This window comes from Nyctibius grandis, chromosome 12 (assembly GCF_013368605.1).
Source record: "Nyctibius grandis isolate bNycGra1 chromosome 12, bNycGra1.pri, whole genome shotgun sequence".
In the NCBI taxonomy this organism is placed as follows: Eukaryota; Metazoa; Chordata; class Aves; order Nyctibiiformes; family Nyctibiidae; genus Nyctibius; species Nyctibius grandis.
Genome location: NC_090669.1, coordinates 18,380,615 through 18,399,033, shown reverse-complemented (window position 1 = coordinate 18,399,033; position 18,419 = coordinate 18,380,615). Strand labels below are relative to the sequence as shown.

The 18,419-nt window shown below is 42.5% G+C and overlaps 1 protein-coding gene across 2 annotated transcripts in view; it reads right to left on the bottom strand.

Moving 5' to 3' along the window:
* The window catches only part of CMIP (c-Maf inducing protein), a 136,349-nt gene that overhangs the window by 19,173 nt on the left and 98,757 nt on the right, over positions 1 to 18,419 (bottom strand). The window contains exons 4-10 of one of the 2 annotated variants that reach the window (XM_068411203.1): positions 15,511 to 15,672; positions 14,575 to 14,616; positions 11,629 to 11,691; positions 10,088 to 10,168; positions 6,637 to 6,740; positions 5,995 to 6,099; positions 4,397 to 4,750 (exon numbers count right to left, since the gene is read on the bottom strand). In XM_068411203.1, coding sequence (XP_068267304.1) covers positions 4,397 to 4,750; positions 5,995 to 6,099; positions 6,637 to 6,740; positions 10,088 to 10,168; positions 11,629 to 11,691; positions 14,575 to 14,616; positions 15,511 to 15,672 — 911 coding nt within the window. The remainder of the gene's footprint in view (positions 1 to 4,396; positions 4,751 to 5,994; positions 6,100 to 6,636; positions 6,741 to 10,087; positions 10,169 to 11,628; positions 11,692 to 14,574; positions 14,617 to 15,510; positions 15,673 to 18,419) is intronic. The other variant, XM_068411204.1, reaches the window with a different exon arrangement.

The window sequence follows — 18,419 nt, the reverse complement described above, 5'->3', positions numbered from 1 at the left end:
AGGAATCTGTAATCCCTTCAGTCTGAGCTAGGAAACATGAAACAAACATAGCACAAGAATAAAACGAAACTACTTATTAAAAGCCTACGGTGTTTCTCCTCCTCCCACCTATTCCCTTTTCAAAAACATTTTCCTTCTGTCTGTGCTCATCTCATCTGCACTCTTCTTTCATTTCAGACAGTTGCTTTTTTCTTTTTTTTTTTAATTGGTCCATTCAAAGCTCTAACACAAGACAGAAGTGTTTGAAGCAAGGAAAGAAAGGGAGATAGCTTAGCTCTGGCTGCAGTTAACAACCACAGTGATGAGCCAGACAAAGAGGCCATGCCAGGAGGAGGAGGGAGCACAGAGGCACAGGGAGAACTCAGGCAAGTGCCTGTGACCAGCTCCCTTTGGAGCTCTTCAAAGGGCGCTGGGCTGAACGCTCATCACACGGCTTAAATCCCAGGACTGGCTTTATAAAATCAGAGGGGGAGAAAGGCTCCCTTGATGTACTCACTGGCTCTGATTCTTGCAGGATTTGCAATTTGAGGTGAGTAGCACAGCAGCCAACCTGCAGCCCGATCTCTGGGTTCCTGGGAAACGTGTGCTAGGCTGGGGCTCGGGGTGCCAGGCGGGTGAAGGCTGTCAGAGCAGTCACCTGCTACTGCACACAGCTCCACTTACCCAGAAACCTTTTTTAGGGGGTTGGCCAGAACACTGGCCAACCATAATAATTAAGTAATCCCCGACTGCGGTGACTTTGCCTTTGGGCCATCGTCACTATTGGCCTGCCAACATAATACATTTTCCTTCCCCGGGATCACCTTTCACCAAAATGAAAACCTGCCCATATGTCATGTGCGGCACAAACAATCCAAAACATATTAGCAGCCCAGGGCAACCCTGATAAACATGACATAAGAGAATCCACTTGGGATATTCAGAGCATGCCACTGACCTATTGGGGAATGCAGACAAGGCAGGGGAAGCTCCAGTGGGCGCTTGCATTTGGAAAGCTGTCGGTCTTATCACCGAGAGACCACGAGCCCCGAGTCCTCTGTTTTTAGAAGATAATAAAGAGACAAGGAGCAACTACTTGGAAGCAGCTTCTTTCTCCAGACTGAGCAGCTTGATAAGATGAAAAATCTTTTAAGTAACTCCTCTGTTATCAGATAATAATAAGATGACCAAGCCCCCCAGACACGTACCTTATCCCTTCCTTCCCTGGCTCTAGGTCCAACTCAGAGCTCTGAAAGGTTTAGCTCAGGGCTACAGGGCACGCTGAGAAAAAGCCCCATCAGACTCCCTGTCATATACGGCACAGATCTGCTATCTGCAAAACAGGGAGGTGTCTTTTCATATTCAGCCTTCTTTTGAACTGGGCTTGTTTGCTTTTTCAAAAGAAGAAAAATTAGCACCGTTAAAAGGCCCTAGAAAGGTCCTGCCCTGGCTGCTGAGAACAGGAAAGGCCTCCACTGCTCACAGCTGGCATGATAGCATCAGGAAAAAGCAACACAAGTTTGCCCAAAGGAGCCGACTCGACCCTGGCCACACAGCCCCCGGAGAGGGGTACAAGTGTTTGGGCATCTGGAAGGACCCCTGCCACTAGAGGCAGCCACGGAAACAACAATAACGCAGAGGGTGACAGCTTACCATACAACATCATCACAGCCACAGCCTCCCTACGAGGTGTCTATTCTTGCAGCCAGTTTAGTTTACTATTTGTTGATCTGGATTTCACTACAGGCCCAGTTTAAGTGTTCCCAGGGCAATCAGTGGGGTCCTTCAGGTGATACACAGACTTTGAACTTATCCAGTCCAAGGCAGAGGACGCACGACTCCTTTTACTGCAAACTTCTCTAACCGTAGTTGTGCTGTTCAAGCACAAGTTTAGTTGTACGAGAAATTCTCTAATGCATGGGAACATTAACAAGCTGGACACCACTAGGCAGCTCTCAGAGCCTATAATTTCATATGATGAACAAAGATTTCAACTAATTTAGTGCATTTTCTATGCACCAGTTTAAGACTCGTGGCATTCAGGAGCACTGACTGGCATCAGTAACACTATCAGAGTCCAGAAAGCATTAGAGAATATTGACACAGAAGTTCGATCCACTTTTGAGTGCAGGACAAAAATACCATGTTCCACTAGAGACTGTGTCTCCTTTAAAATCTATCCAGACTTTGGGTCATCTGCCAACATCTTTAAGCCCCTGATTTTCTGTTTTCCTTTAGTATGCAATAGTTGTGCTCTGTTACTCAACTACGTTAGAAAAAGGGTCAAAGATGTTCTTGGTGCTATGATAACAGTCACACAGGTGAACTTTCTAATCTGCACATCTAGCTTTCTGTGCAGGTATTACAGTGATTATTAAGTAATTGCTGTGACATTTTTATCAATATTAGAAATGCTTTTTTTTCCCCAAAAAAGTAAGTATTGCGGAGGAGTTGGGTGAACAATAAAATGCTCTCTGCTGAAGATACTGTTAAGAATTCTTATTTGCTAGACTTTCAATAATTAAAATCTGCCTAAATAAATTACTCCCTGCAGCCCTAAGTTAATTATGTAAAAAAGATATCATTGTTGGTGACTCTCTTGTTTTGATGATGATATTGAGTCAGACACCTAAAAGAACAATTAAATTCACTGCTAAGCAACTTATTTATGTTTGGCTTACCACTGTTATTAATAAGAACATTATTTTAGTGACTGCCCGCTGAGAGCTCAGCTCCTGGATAGCAGTTGGTTTATAATTAATGTTTTCTTCCTACAGGCATGTTCTTCAGCATCATTTCTTCATATTCTTGGTATGGAGTGAAATAAGAGTTCTTTGTGTAAGAAATTATATGGGAATTGAGACCTGGCATATCTAGTGTTGAAAATGTGGAGAGACTGTGAGGAAGAGCATGCCTATTTGTGAATTTGTTCGTAAGTGTGTGTCAGCTGCGTGATGAAATCAAAGCCATCATCAATGCTTAGTGAGTCAGCATCCAAGCCAGCATCAGGACTGAGACAGTCCATAGTGCTTATGGAAAACATATAGAGTCAAGGGGACAGGAATAAATACACGACGTGTTTAATGTAGCACCTGCGTGAAGACTTAGAAGCCACCAAATGAAGTCAGATGCTGTGCTTTTTTAATGCAAACATTTTTAAAGGCAAAAGAGGCTAAGGTGGGGGCGGGGGGAATAAAATTAGCTTTCAGCAACTTCCTGCTCAAGAATCTAATGGGAACAGTATCTTGGATTCACCTGTCCTGTCTCTAGTTCTGAGTATATGCTTATGTATGTATTTGCAAGCCAGTTCTGCAGTGGGTGAAATAATTACGTTGAAAATTGGTACTATGTATTTTGAAAAAAAAATGAAATGTGGGACAAAACTTTCACAAAATCCTCCATCACAGCAGTTGGACTTAATTTAATTCCTCGAGATCATACACACAGATTTGCATTTGACTTCAGTGTAGCCACATGCTCATGGTTTACAGTGAAGTCCAAATTTTACTCACTATGTGTTGTATTCTAAAAAACTCAACTATTACTTCATTAAGCCTTACACTGTTTAAAAATAATTAATGTAGAAATATAACAGTTTCCCCAAAGACATACTGCAACTCGGTAGCAGAGCTGGTTGTCAAAGTCAACAAAATTGTTTTGAGCTGTTTTACTGCACTTCTATTACAAGCTCCCATTCTGCAGTGCACCTTTTGTGTTACTCCTTTTCATCTATTTATCCAGGAGAAAAACAAGCTTTTCCCAAAGAACTTTTTATTTCATATTCCTCTTGAAGATATTCAGAGGATTTGCCTCCCAGGAAACCATGGAGCCATCATTCTGTAAAGGCTATTTGAGCATCCGTTCACTAACACAGGTCCGCTGTACCAAAGCAACTGGTCAACAAATAGGGGCTCCACTCTAATACAGGTAAATCTGAATGAGTCATAAAACTTCGACAAACATGTGAAGGGAGAACACCTAAGTGAAAGACTCTGACCTCATCTAACTCCTGCTGAAGCCCGGGGAGCAGCGCTGCCTATCGCTGCACAGGCACTGAGCCTAGCACAGACCTGTCTTTTCTAGCTCTGTCTCAGGCAATCCCGAGCGCTCTGGGAGAGACAAATGGATTATTTTTTTTCTTGGTGGTCAAGAACAAAACAGAAACCACTGGTAACAACATTCCGACTTCTGAGGCTCACTGAACAAATAAGCTTTCCATTTTCATGTTCCTAATGCTATTTTTAGAACATATTGGCAGTGCCAGATGTCTCTTTCAGAGGCTGGACTCTAGAGCCAGAGTTAGATATTATAACCATGTGCTTGCTGGCCACAGATGTTGAAAATGACAGGCCTGTGGGAAAAGCCCCCCATTTTTAATATGACATTGATCAAAAAGCTGTTTAAAATAGTTACTCACAGCATCTTGAGTATTTCAACATAACAGCCAAGGATCCTGTCTGCCTGGGCACTCAGCTCAATGCTCATGGTGCTGCAGGTAGGACTGACCATCAAGCAGTCAATCAGGTTGGGCTCACTGTCATTGCCAACGTTGGCTGTCATCTTCTGATTAGCTGTGTTGTTGCGCTCCACTTCCACGTGGATCTCATTTGAAGTGACGATAACTGGTTTCAGACGGGATTCAGTCAAGGTGGCCTCTTGAGAGACCAGGTCAGGACTTGTGTGAAGAAGGCGGAGGGGGAGATTAGGCTTTCGGTCACACTGCTGCTGGCAGCCATTCCGAATTTCCTTCAGGCTTGGCGAATTGTCTCGACTGAATTTTAAAAATAAACAAATAATTTCAATAGACAGACATAGCAGAGAGCAGGAGAAAGAGTGCAACACTGGGAAGCCAAAATCTTTTGCAATTTCCCACTGCATTTCACCCCAGCCCACCCGATTGCTTTCTCCTGTGTAATTGGATTACTGAAATTAGTTAAAAACTTTAAAAGGCTCCAATAGGACTGTTCTGCAGCCCCTATTCTACAAAGATCCAAGCTTTTCATTACTCTAATTGACATGCCAGTTTAGTATAAAGGTGAACTTCCTCATCCAAGTTGTGCAAAGCTGTAACAGAATCCATGCCCAAGTATGTATCTGGCTACAGTGCGTGCCCAGACATTTGTCTGCAGCCCTCGCGTCTGGAATTTTTGTTGGACACTAAGCAGCCCCTGTCCGTGCTCTACCATGAGGAAAGTCAGATAGGCACAAACAAACAGGAAACACGGCAGCGGGGAACCCTCAGTGTCTACTGGAAACTGGCTCATGTGTCAAAAACCGCAGCACCTATTTTGCGGTAAGTCAGGAATCAAAATTTTCCACAATAATGGAGACAGCATTGTGAAGCCAGCTCAGGTTCAAAGCTGTAGATGCACAGGGATCTACATACAACCCCTTCTTCAAGATCTCACCCTTCCCTTTGCTTTAGGTGCAACACACACTTCATGTGCCAGAAAGGGAGCAAAACGGACACTGCTCTGGGTAGTGCTTAATTCCGAGAGACTCTTGTGGAGCACTCTCATCCTCTGCTCGCCTAGAAAGGCTGGCTACAGCTGCAGACTGCCTTAGAGGAATATCTCAACAGTGGCCAAGATCAGCATGCAAGTGGCTGTTGAGCTTCACCCTGGAAGTTACTGCAGCTTGCAGTACTTCTGTACTGGGAACTGATGAGCTCCTTGCATCACCAGCACTGTCCCCACTTTGAAGCATGGGAGCCAAAGATGTGCAATAACAGACTGCCATGCTCACTGCCTCGAAACATGCCACAGTGAGTACAAGTGAATGAGGGTTCAGCATCTTTCAGGTTTTCAAGCACACAAGGTGTAACAAATATAGTCACATATCTACAAAAACACACACGTGATTAACCAGAACTCCCACACGTAATGCTAGCAATGAGCAGAGTGAGAACGGAGACACGCTCTCACATACCCACACCCGTGCTCACAACGATCTTGTTTACAGATGCCACAGGTCTGGAAGTGAGTAACATGCGATCAGCTGGGAATTCATACTGACCTGTTGATAAATTCCTCGTAACATGAATAAATGGCTGCTAAGCAGACAGCTACAAGATTTGGCAGGACCCTGGGATGGGGGCATTGTCCAGTTGGACCATGCATGCTGAAAAACAAAAAAACAAGATGACATCGTTGTGAGAAAGATTTCTTTGGGCAAAAACAGTCAGACAGAACGGGGTGCCAGAACTGGATAGACAGCCTTGGGGAATCTTCAGAAGGACCATAACAGAGTTATTTTAACCCTGTAAATCCCTACCCAATGGCCCTATTTATGAATAAGGCTAAGGTGCATCCTCAGTTTATTTGATGTGATATCTCTACAGTCCTCCCAAAAACTCACACACGACTGAGCATTATGTGGTCTAAAGTTAATAGGAATCTCTCTGTCGAGGCTCTAAGTGTATAAAAAGAATGTACACACGAAGTCCATTTGCTTCCAGTGTGTATTTGAGAATTAGTTTAAAAAAAAAAGACTTCAGCAGTGCTTCATGGACTCTTCTAATTTATTTGCTGTTTGCCAGTACCAAAAAGCACCAGCTACTCTTAAAAGCCAGTCGAGAGATGAGCAGGGCTGGGAGAAGTAACAGAGTGAAGCATGTACACAGGACTGGAAATACACCATAAATTAAATGTAACTAACCTATGAATAAACTTCTTCACCACCTCCATTCCAGCATTCAGCTCATTCAAAGCAAGAATATACTCCTGAGTAAACAGCCGCAACCGAGGGCACTTCCCAAAATCCTGTCCAAAAAGAAGAGACTCGGTGAAGACAGTGGAACACGCCTGCAATGCACGTCAAAACTGCGGGTTTTCAAACGAAATCAACTCAAATACAACCGAACTCCCTTTGTTATTATGCTGACAGCTTCAAGAGCACAGTCTCACTGCATGCTGAAGTAATGGTCTTCCCACTAATAATGACACGCTTTCCAATTCTCCTTTTTCCCCCATACCCACACCTTGAAACAAAAGACGTGTCTAATGAAAAAAAAAAAATCCTACCTGCACTTACGTTTGTTTTGTACACTTCACTTTATACCTTTATTTTGAAAGGCATTTTTTGTTGTTTTGCATTTTTGCTTCCACTCATAACTGCAGTTTTTTAGAAATGCAACTCAAAAATAAATTTTTTACTTCCATGTTTGACATCACATCTGTTCTGATTTTAGAGAAAACCTTTTTGACATGCGATCAATAAGTGATCAAGTATAAAGCCAGAGATCAGTTCTTTCTCCATGGATTTTACTCCAGCTACAATGTGAATTTGACAGGTGAGCTCAACAGTCGCTTTCTTTAAACCCTGCAGTCAGAAAGGCACCTGCTAACTAAAATCCTGCATCTCCTCACATCACCTGCTATTTTTAGATGCGAAAGGAGTAAAATCTGCTGTCTGGTGAGTGCTATTCCACAGCACATTTCTTCACATTTACACAGGTGTAACCTTATTACACAGGTGTTCCAGAACTACAAAGCTAAACTTCCAAGCGGTGACCAAGGCCCACTGAGGACAAACAAGCCCTCCCAGTTACCCCTCAAGCAGCTGGCTGCTGAAGAAGAGTCATCCTGAAAAAATAAATGGCAACTGAAATTTTAAAGAAATGCCACAAGTGGTAAGGAACTGGTGGTCTGTAAAAGGGAAGATATACTCCCAAAGCACCGAAGCCTTCTGTTACTTATTTTGTTTTCAGGCACTTCTATAGCACAACCTGTACTAACATCTTATAGGTTTTACAGCTAGAGAAAATTATCAAAAATGTGAATACAAGCCTAGGCAGAACAATGTCTCCTTCAAGTCTAAGTAAGTGTCACCTTTTGCTAGTACTGGATGGCTACCTGGCAACTTCACCCAGCAAAGGGCCTGTGGGTGATTCCACAGTTGGTATTACAATTAAAATCATTACACCTCTAACAACTCCTTCAGGCAGGTGCCAATACACTTGGTTCAAGGGCATGAGACCACGTGTGCTTCGTATATCATTTGGTGCCATTTAATTTCATGAACACTCCTTGCAAGATAGCTTTTGCAGTTGCAATTTGTTTATGAAATCTTTCAACCTGTGTAAGTGTCCTAACTGAAGTTAGAATGAAAGTCCAAGAGATCATAAAGACATGTCATTGCTGACAGCTCTAAAATAAAATCTCTCTTTAAATATAATACGATGCCCTGTCACCGTACCAGGTGACACACAATACACTCTATCATTTGCTCAAAAAAAACCCCTACCCACAAACACTCCAGTAGTGCTTATATTTAAACAGCTGGACTGAAGCTACAAACAGCTGAAACCCGAAGGTACTGAGAGGCTGCTGAGCACTCCCCAAACAACTCAGCATACAATAGTCTCCAGTCCTGCATGTAACTGGTAGTAGCAGCAAGACAAAAAGCTATCCTCTTTCTTTTGAGGTTTCCAAATGAAAGATAAATGAAGCACTCTTTCCCCATTTTATAGGTGGGAAACTGTGGAACAAAACTTGTCGTGAACTCATCAAAGACCACAGAGCAAAGAGCAGCAAAGGTGTGAACAGCCAGCTAGGTCTCCTGCTCTAAGCACGCTGAATTGCATGGGGCCTCCTGAGGTTATGAAGTTTACTGCCAACAACACTGTCCCCCCAAAGGATAACTTCATTTACATGCACACACACACATTCTCTAAAAGACTATTCAGTACAGAAGTCCCTGGAGAGCAGTAAAGTGCCCAAATCCACTCCAATTAATATATGACACCGTAAATTCTCCGACTACACACTGCGGTACAGACATGTTGATTTTCAATCTGCAAATGTTAAGTATGGTAAATATACCCAATTCTCTGAAGCTAACCAAATACAAGCATCACACTATGCATTTAGATTTTATTTGAGACCCCTCAAGAGCTCTGGATGCTTTAAAAAATCAGTCTGGAATCCAAGAATAACATTTACAGAATATTTCGTTGAACGCTACAGAATATTCAAAAATGTTTACATGTCTGCGGAGTACAGGCACAGAGCCAGGAATACGACCTTTTTACCATCTTGGGCTTTCTACCTAGTTCTGTAAACTTGAGGAGTTAAATAATAATACTGTTGTAAAAGTAAGAAATATGAACTGTTTTCTGCCAGGTTCATGCTGTACACAACAGGACAGCAGATGGTCTCTAAAGTTATATTAGTTAGTGAAATGAGTTGATTGTGTAGTTACAGAGGTATGAGACCCATCCTTGAGATCACAGCCAAGTCAACTGTCTTAAATATTTTATCTATTTGCTACTCTGCCACAGCATTGTGAAGTAAAATTTCTTTATGCAACTTAAAAACCATGTCAGGAAACTTAATATTTCACAAAGGATGGAGGGCTGGAAAACACCCAGACCTCTCCTAGGAAAGGAATATGGATCATGTAAGAATGTCTTTAGAGTCAGGGAGGGGGGGGGAAATCTGGTATATGTCGTGGAGAGAGCAAAGCTGGCAGAGCAGTCTCTAGTTTTTATTTCAATCACTAGCAAGGAATTGATTGGCAATGAGAAGAGAGAAAGCAGCCTAAGAGAGAACAATCATAAAATGACAGAGTAGACAATTCCTGCAACAAGAAGGAAGAACAACAGCAGAAAAGCATAAGGAAATTCAGGAAACCTAAGTAAGAACCCATTGGACATGAGTCTAAAGAAAATGGAAATCCAGAGAGCTGGAGGTGTTTTAAAGAAAAAACGTTGAGGGCCTCATCTCAAAATCAACAAAGTCCCTGTTCTGATGTTGTTATTTAATTGATTTTAAACCATTATAACTACAAAGATAGCATGCACGGGTAAATAAGGAGCCAAGAGCCAGGTGGGAGAGAGCTGGAGCTGCATATGCTGGCACTGCTGCCAAAGGAAACGTTCCTCAAATCATGGCTTTGCTTAAATGCTCTTGAAAGTCCCACTGAATGCTTGTTAGTTCTGCATTCATAAAGCAACACACAATTATATTCAGCAGTCCCGGTCCGGGGAGTTAGATTTAGATATCACAGTGCTTTGTGCATTACAGGCAACAGAGCAGCTGCTCATTACGAAAGGAGTCACAGTGAAACTTCTCCAAACCGACCAAGTTCCCGTATCATGTGCACTCACCATGTTGTGTTTGAGAATCCTCTGTACCACTGGTGTGAACACTTCTATCACAACCATGGACCGCGGGCGCTCTCGGCAGTGCTGTAATGAGCAACAAGTCATTTTGTGAGATGCAGAAATTATGAAGATGAGTCTGGTCTGGCTTCACACCCTATGCATGGATTACCCCAAGATTAACAAAATCCAAGGGCTAAATTAATCTTTCCTGGGATTAAATACTTGTAACACTGCTCTCTCCTCTGGATTTGCTGGCATCTAATGGAAGATTACCATGGGAGCTTCTGAACTACATGAGTACCTTTCCCTACTGCCTATTCTTCACAAAACTCACTGGAATGTAGTATTTTTTGGAATTCTACCCCTTTTGTCAAATCTGGTTGAAACTTGCCAACAGTTTTAGAAGTAAAGAGGTTGGGGACAAGAAGACACATAGACACAGGCAGTGTAATGGCACAGACCTCCTTTCCTTGGGATCCAGGCTAAAAAACCATGGTGGATATTGGATGGTACCAACAAGCCACTCTCCTATCACAGGCTAAAACATACAATCATAATGTATCACTCAGAGTAATTTAGGTTGGGAAGGACCTTTGGAGGTCATCTGGTCATCTGCTCAAGGCAGGGCCAATTCTGAAGATCCATTAGCCTTCATTAGCCTTGTCCATTTCAGTTCTGAATATCCCCGAGGAGGAAAAGTCCATAACTTGTTTCCCTTTCTGCAACTATATACAGCCCATCCCACACAGTTAAAGATAATTAGGTGCCCAGCTCTGATGGAGACCAAAGGCAAAAAACAACAGGAATAAAAGTGCCTTAACTCTGAGGCTAGATATGACTCTAAGACTGGTTTATAAAAATGCAACAGTCAGAGGAGTTTCTGAAACTTGACTTAATTTCTGTAGGAAGAAGCTGCTGATGAGTAACTCTGGATGGGAATTATAAGCAGCATCCAGGATGTCTGACAAAAGTATACTGAGACATCAGTAAGCAAATTTAAGCAGACCTAAAACTGAAACACAAACAGGCCTACAGGAAAAGTAGTATTTTCAAAACCAGAAGCTTTGCAATCCAAAGTAGTCAGTTGTTTATGGCAAAGATGTAAAATGAAGCACAAGCACGGATTTACCAGGAAAGAGGACGGGTCCTTATGTTCTTCCCACTGCCATTACCCAATGACATCATACCATTAGGGCTGAGTTATGCATTACATTACCAACTCATCTGAACACAGTGACTCCAATGATTTTTGCATTAGCTAAACAGAACATGCAGTAGGACATCTCTTGCACCCAGACGGGGGTGTGGGAGTCTGAAGATTTTAACTCTCACTGAATGACAGGACTATGCAGTCTGATGTACTTAGGATATGGATCTATTTATCATAATGGTGCTGTTAACTATTCCAATATCACTGGTTGTTGACCAAAAACTGAAATCAATTTGGGCATGAGGTAAGAGTTAAACAAAAAAACAGCCACCCCCTCAAAGAACTACACTCGTATACAACTATGAGATTTCAGAAAGCAAAGCTGTTCTGATACCTTGCAGAAGAATTCACAGAGGTCAGGAGGAGGATGGTTGTTTTCCAGCAAAGGTGCAATTGCCTTTAAACAGAAAGAGTGAAAAGAGAGAAAAAATTTAATTAGAGGACTGCAACTGGAGTAAGCATTTTGCAGGGAAATATTTTTAGTGGAAAAAAAAAGCTCACTTTTAAAAAGGAGAACAAAAGCATCAACAGAGAAATTAGAGGTGGGTTGTGCGTTATTTTACACGTAAACTCAAGCACACCTCTGCTATGAATCCTCTGGAAAATTTTGCTTTTAACTACATCAGTGTAAATACATAAAACACAGCAAAGGAGTACAATTTTTATAATGGTTTAAATGAAAACAGGAGCAGACCAACTGTTTTATGATGTAAAACAGCAAGGATGAATCTGGCCCACTGTTTCAGTTATAACACCTCCCTAAAAGAAAAAAAAAAATAAAACCACCACCCCCCCCCCTCCTTTATAAAAGAGTCTGAGCTCTTTTTATGAGAAATAACTCACTAAAAGTAACATAGCACTGTTCTTACCTTGGAGGACCCCATTCATCAAAATCAAGCACCTAACTTTGTGAAAGCTGTGATCAACTGTTCCTTCTTTGTTGCTACGCAAACCAATGTGCTTATGCTTGGTAAATACATTAGAGGTCATACCTGCCACTGAGGGTGTAATGAACTTATGTCGTTACTTCCTTTGTAAATTAGAAAATGGTACTAGAACAATGTATTCTCTCTATGTGATGGTGCCTTCGGGCTTTTCCAGTCTTAAGCTAAAGGGATTCCCAGTACCCATTTAAAAGTAAGACTCTAAACACAGCAGCTAGGACATTTTGTATTAAGCAACTGAACAGCAGATATTTTATCTGGAGGGCATCTGGAGTTTTACTAAGGCAGCCTGCTTTGTTTTTTTTGCTCTCCCTCTCATCTCCTTAAGGATTTCAGCCCCAGTGAGTCTGCTTGCAATGACTGTGTTTCACAATAGCCACTTTCACACACATACAGGCCAAGATTAATGTGAATTTTAACAAGGGAACCCAAGCACATCTGCAAAGATCTGTTTTGGTTACACGTAACATTTGTGAAGTTTCTGTTCACTATCGTGTGCCACCCTTCTGCAGCTGTTCACACTTTCTCTGGCAGTGATCCAGCAACAGTGGGTTGATGGAGAATGTGACGCTATTCAGTGAGACTAGAGTATCCTCGCTACCCATCCAACACCTGAGCTAAAGATCTTCCTTGAATCCATCTTTTGGAGTGGTTGCTATAGGACCCACCAAATCCCAGGAGCCATGCATTGCAAAATCACCTAGTGTTTATACCTGCCCAGTAACTGCATCAGAGATGTAACTGACTGGTTGTCAGCCTAAGGAAAATGAGCTTTATTGTTTCATAGAATCGATTTCGTTGGAAAAGACCTTTAAGATCATCAAGCCCAACCATTAACCCAGCACTGCCAAGTCAGCCCAGTCCTTACTGGTTGTAGGGAATAACCACAACAGATGCTGTCAAACGGGTCACGGCTCCCCCTGTACAGTCAGCGTGGAAGCACCCTGTATTTTCCTTATGTGCGCCGTGGTTAAAAGGAGAAACCTGCTGTCTCGCATTGCCCAGTTACGGCAACATGTGCTTCCCCTGCCTTACTGGGAAGGGATCAGTTGTGATATTGATCTGTTCCAGCACCATCTAGAGAAGGAAAGCTAGTTCCACCTGCATGGCAAATCACTGCTTACTTTTAAGATACTACATAAATATACAGTATAAGTAATACTTCCTAAGAATAGCACAGGTTAGCTGTGTAACGGCAGTGAAGAAGCTGACATCTCCTTAATGGTTTGAGCACAACCTACAGAAGGGCAGGACTTGAACTGAAGAAGCCATCACCCACAATCGCTCAATAATGTAGGCTGAAAGGACCTTTGGAGGCCACCTGGTCCAACTTCCCTGCTCATAGGGCCACCTTACATCTCCTATTAAAAAAACCTTCCCCCAAAACAACCAGTTGTAACTGGAGGACTGAATTACCCTTGGCACTAGAGTAAAACGAAAGCTATAGCAGATCTCAAAGAAAACTAAATGCCACTTCAGAAACTTATCTCAGTGACTGATTCCAGCTAAAATGGAATCAGTTAAACACAATTCACACCTACTGGCAGCTACATGCTACCTTGTCATTTTGCAGAAAGAGTCACGGAGATGAGATATGATCAGGTGGTGGTGAGGTTCTAGATTAGATTACTGGGAAGATCTCCTGGAAATTGCCAGTGACTGAGATTAAATTACAGTGATGGGGAACCAAGTTCCACTTCTCTGATAAATTGTTGAGATTTTATATTTTGTTGCACAAGGAAGAGAGCTGCCATTTGATTCACTTATTTCTGTGTCTAAATAAATGCAACCTACAGAAAAAGTTGAAGAGGATATTTTTATAAATCAAGTAAGCAGAGGGTTAAACTGCAGTGACACATACCCATAACTACACTTACAAAAACAATCACTTGCTCACATACCATCAGCAATGGAGACATTCTGTATATGGTAGTATTAGCCCCTCAGGAAACTACTAAGCCTAAGGGTTTTACAGGGCACATCTGGAAATGATGTTTTTTGACTATTTAAAGTACATATATAGATATGAACACTGCACTGTGTAGCCTAGTAAGGAGGCCATTTTGGGAGATGATTAACTCTCAACATGCTGTGCTGTTTCATATAAGTTGATGAGGAAACTTTATTGTTACTCATCTATGAAACAAGAAAAGAGGAACGACAAAACCACACAAAAAAAACAGTAGAACAAATGAGATTGTTCCTGCCTAAGTTCACCAGCATTGATGGAAATGCTTTCACATTTGCCCTACTTCCCTGGGGCAGAGGCAAGCATTAACAGAAGTGTTATCAAACAATACAGATTTGTCCTCAGATTTTGATGGAAAGATACTCACCACAATAATGCTCTCATGGTCTTGAGTGGTTAAGTTGTTGTTCTGAAAGAGTGGAAGAGAAGAAATACATGAGCAAAGATTACTCTGAGATGGCACATCAGCAAAGAGTCCTCCTAGCTACCACCAGACACAAGTAGAAAGACTCAAAATTGCAATTGCTTATTTTCAGAATGAAATTAATCAAATTAAAATCATTCTCTTAAAGAGGTGGTATACTATCTGCTATAAGGGGTTGTGCAAGCTTCCATTTCTCCCTCAGCACCTTCAAATTTAAGCCACCCCAGCCACGAAAGCTGAGCATACAAACACCAGGATGCCCGAGTAGGTCTCAATCAGTTGGAAAATTAAAGCTAGCAATACATTTCTTAAAAACATTTTCTTAAGACAGGCTCGTGTGTTCCTAAGAAAATTAATAAAAGGATTGTTGTGGTGTTGTATATCATTTGTTGGTAGTAAACTAACTGCTGCAGTTTTCCTGAAATTCCTTCTTCAAACATGGAACCAGTAAAAGCCGGTAAGTTTACTGGAAGTCACCTATGCTACCACCTATGCAAAAGAGTTTGCTTTTGGCTTTCTCAGCTGCATGACCCATTCGGACAACGGAAAAGAAGTCAAGGGGAGTTTTACTACTGACTTGAAATAAGACATGAATCAGACCCATAATAAATTTACCATAAATAATCAGCAATAACAAAAAAAAAAATACCCTCAAGAGAAATGTCTTTTGTTTTGTTTCTAGAAATCTGCCTAACATGGGTCAAATTCTCCTTCTCCCCAGCAAGTACAAATTCCACTCAAGTCAGCAGAAGTCACGAGCAGACTCAAAGGCAGAATTTTGACAGCCCAAGTTAAAATAAAACCCACCCACAAACTTTTAACTGTTTGTCTCTCATCTAAATGTGACAGTGTCTTGCAGGAGCACTGCCGAGGTCATACCTCTGAGAGCAGTTTTGAGACGATCTCCAGTGGTGCTTGGTGGATAGAGTCATCCTGAAGCGGAGACGTCAGCGCCATGTCCACCAGCGTCCTGATCTCCTTCAACACCACCTCCCAGCGGCTGGGGTTACTGAGCACCTTCTTGTACTTGTAAATCTTTTTCTGCAAGAAGAAAGGGTCATGTTGACACCAGCATAAACCCCTTGAAAAAACTGACTGGATATGTGCTTCCTACATGCAACTGTCAAGTGGGCTGCTTTGTATTTTGAGTTTTGCCTTTTCTGTTTGTTAAAAAGCTCTACTTAAAACATTTAAATGGAAAAGAAAACCTCATATGTCTAAACCAATTTCTTCTGTGAAAGCAATGAAAAACTGTGACTCCCTTTTTTATTTTAAAATAAGTTTTTAAACTCCAGAGCACCCTTCCTTCAGTCATCTCCTTTTGCAAACACCTTATTCCTCAGGCTAATAACAGATACCTGCTATTACACCTTTTCCAAAGCTGTAAGTCCTTTTAAAGGGAGTTAGTCATTAAGAAAGGGGGAGAGAGAAAGGTCATCAAAACACCATTCTACAGATACTTTATTCTACATTGCTAATTGGTGAATTCACATTCAGAATGAATTAAAATCAATTTCATCAAAGTGAAAAATTCCAGTAGACCCACAGGCTTTTTTTTCTGTCTTGAAGGATCCTGAAAAGTCACGTTGTCACCCTCCAGTTGTCAGAAACTAGCTCGTAAAGTCTCCAAGTCTTCCACGCAACAGCATTTCCACTCTCAAGAGAGGCATTCCTGACTGCCTAATCCCATCGGCCCCGGTCCTCCGCGCGCCCCTGCATTACTTCTGGCCGTGCCCAACCTATTTCACCAACTGCCCCATCCACAGACCAGCTGGATAAGCAAAAGACAACTCTTACCTCCTCAGCAGCCATGTTGCCACAAATTACTAGAACAGAGGCTGCTTTGTATTGTAAATAGTATTCTTTGGAAAAAACCCACCCTCCCAAATTCCCAGAGGTTGCTTGACGAAACTCTAGAAGTTCAAGGAAACGATGACGAGCATTAAAACACCACTCCCGAGGACAACACGAAGAGCGTGCTGGAAACAGGCGGGGCTTGCCAAGGCAGGCAGCGCTGGCGGCACCGCACGGCCATGGAGCTGGCAGGGAAGGAGCTCTGTGAGCTGGTGGGGAGCAAGCGCCAGGACCGCAGCCTTTTGTTTCGTTCATGTGCCCTTCCACTCCTCTCCGTATGCGCATCTGGACCTCTGGTCAAAGGGGTGTCAAGGAGTCTGGATACATCCTCAGGTTTATTAAACGACACAGGCTGGGCATTTCTTTGTTTACAAGAAAACATCGATGTTTTGCACTAAAAACGGATCTTACATTCCTCGGAAATCACAAAAACTGCCCATGTCATGCAGCCTGCAGATTCAGCTGCACGTTCTGGGCAACACATCGTCAGTGTAATAAAGGCAGAAGACTCTGCAAAGGGTCAGCCTGCTTTGTTTTGTTTTGGAGCTTTGCCATTGCATGGCATTTCCCCCTCCACTCGCCCAGGGCCGCCCTTGCAGGAACAATCTGAACAGGCTGGCTATCTGCTTATCAGCCGCTTCCTTCCCACCGGGGCAGCAGATCTAATGCTCGACAGAAAACAGTCACCTCTGTACCCTATCTGAAACACAAGAGAAGAGAACAATACAGAAAAATACAGATTTCCAGTACCTTGGGTTTGTCAACGTTGTTAGAGAGGGAAGAAGAGGGTGGCACTGGGCTGACACGTGAAGGCTGATAAAGCAATCCAATTATCTTTTTAATTAAATTCATGCAAGTACAAAAGGACGCTGGCAGTAGTTCATACTTCCAGTGCATTTTAAGCCACTGAAGAGCTAAAGGAACATAAAAACACACACTGTGGACACTATCAAATGTGTTTGGGATTTTAGAACTCAGCAAAAATCTTTGTGCTTCTGAGCTCCTTGGGGCAGAGAGGGTCCACAGGTGTTTTTAAGCTACCAGCACTACTTCTACCATCATCAAAGATTTCTTGGAGTCTTCAGGAAACTTGAATCATAGAGTTTAATTTCTCTTATTCATGCAATGCCTTTTTTTAGGGTCTTTTTGTTAGACCCACACCAGCACTAAATAAAATCTAAACTTCAAAGCCAACCAGCCAGCTTTGTAACTTGAAGCAACTCCTTTCTGACTAATTGAGGACACTAAACAAAGCTAGCTCAACAGATACATTTTCCATGCTGAAATTTATTCCTTGGTCCTGCACTATGAAGAAATCAAATTCAAAGCAGAATTCAGAGGTGGATAAAAAGCGGGGGCGGGGGGAGCGTGAGAGCTAGACCACTGGGTTATCGTACCTCTGCCTGCTCTGCGCTGCCCCTGACCTGGGCGAGTTACGACGTGATTTCGGAGAGCAGCTCCCTCAGCCTATGGGACAGCTGCTGAAGGAAACCCTCTGGCCCAACAGGACGCTGCTCAGACAACCCTACCACAAATATCTTTCTTCCGCTGTCAAATTCACTCTTGCTCGGGGGGAGGGAGGAGCAAGGGAGGTTTCCTTTCCCTTTTAGAGATGTCCATTAAAAACTAAAATTCTGATGATGCTGATGTACATAAGAGATAAGACAGCAGGAGCTGTACTCCCTGCTACACAAGGGAGACCTGCAGAAGCTGCTGCTCAGACCAGGCAGACAGCGACTCAAAGGGAGCACCGGGGGACAGCCACCTCTGCAGACACGCTGAGCCTGCCGCAAGCAGAAAATCCAAACTTATCAGACTCTGCTTCACGTTTTCAGCACAAAGGATTGCGCCGCACTGAAATACTGAGCTGTAATCTGCAAGCGACGTTACAGAAGTCTTGAATGATGGTGGGAAAGCAGCAGAAAATAAATAAA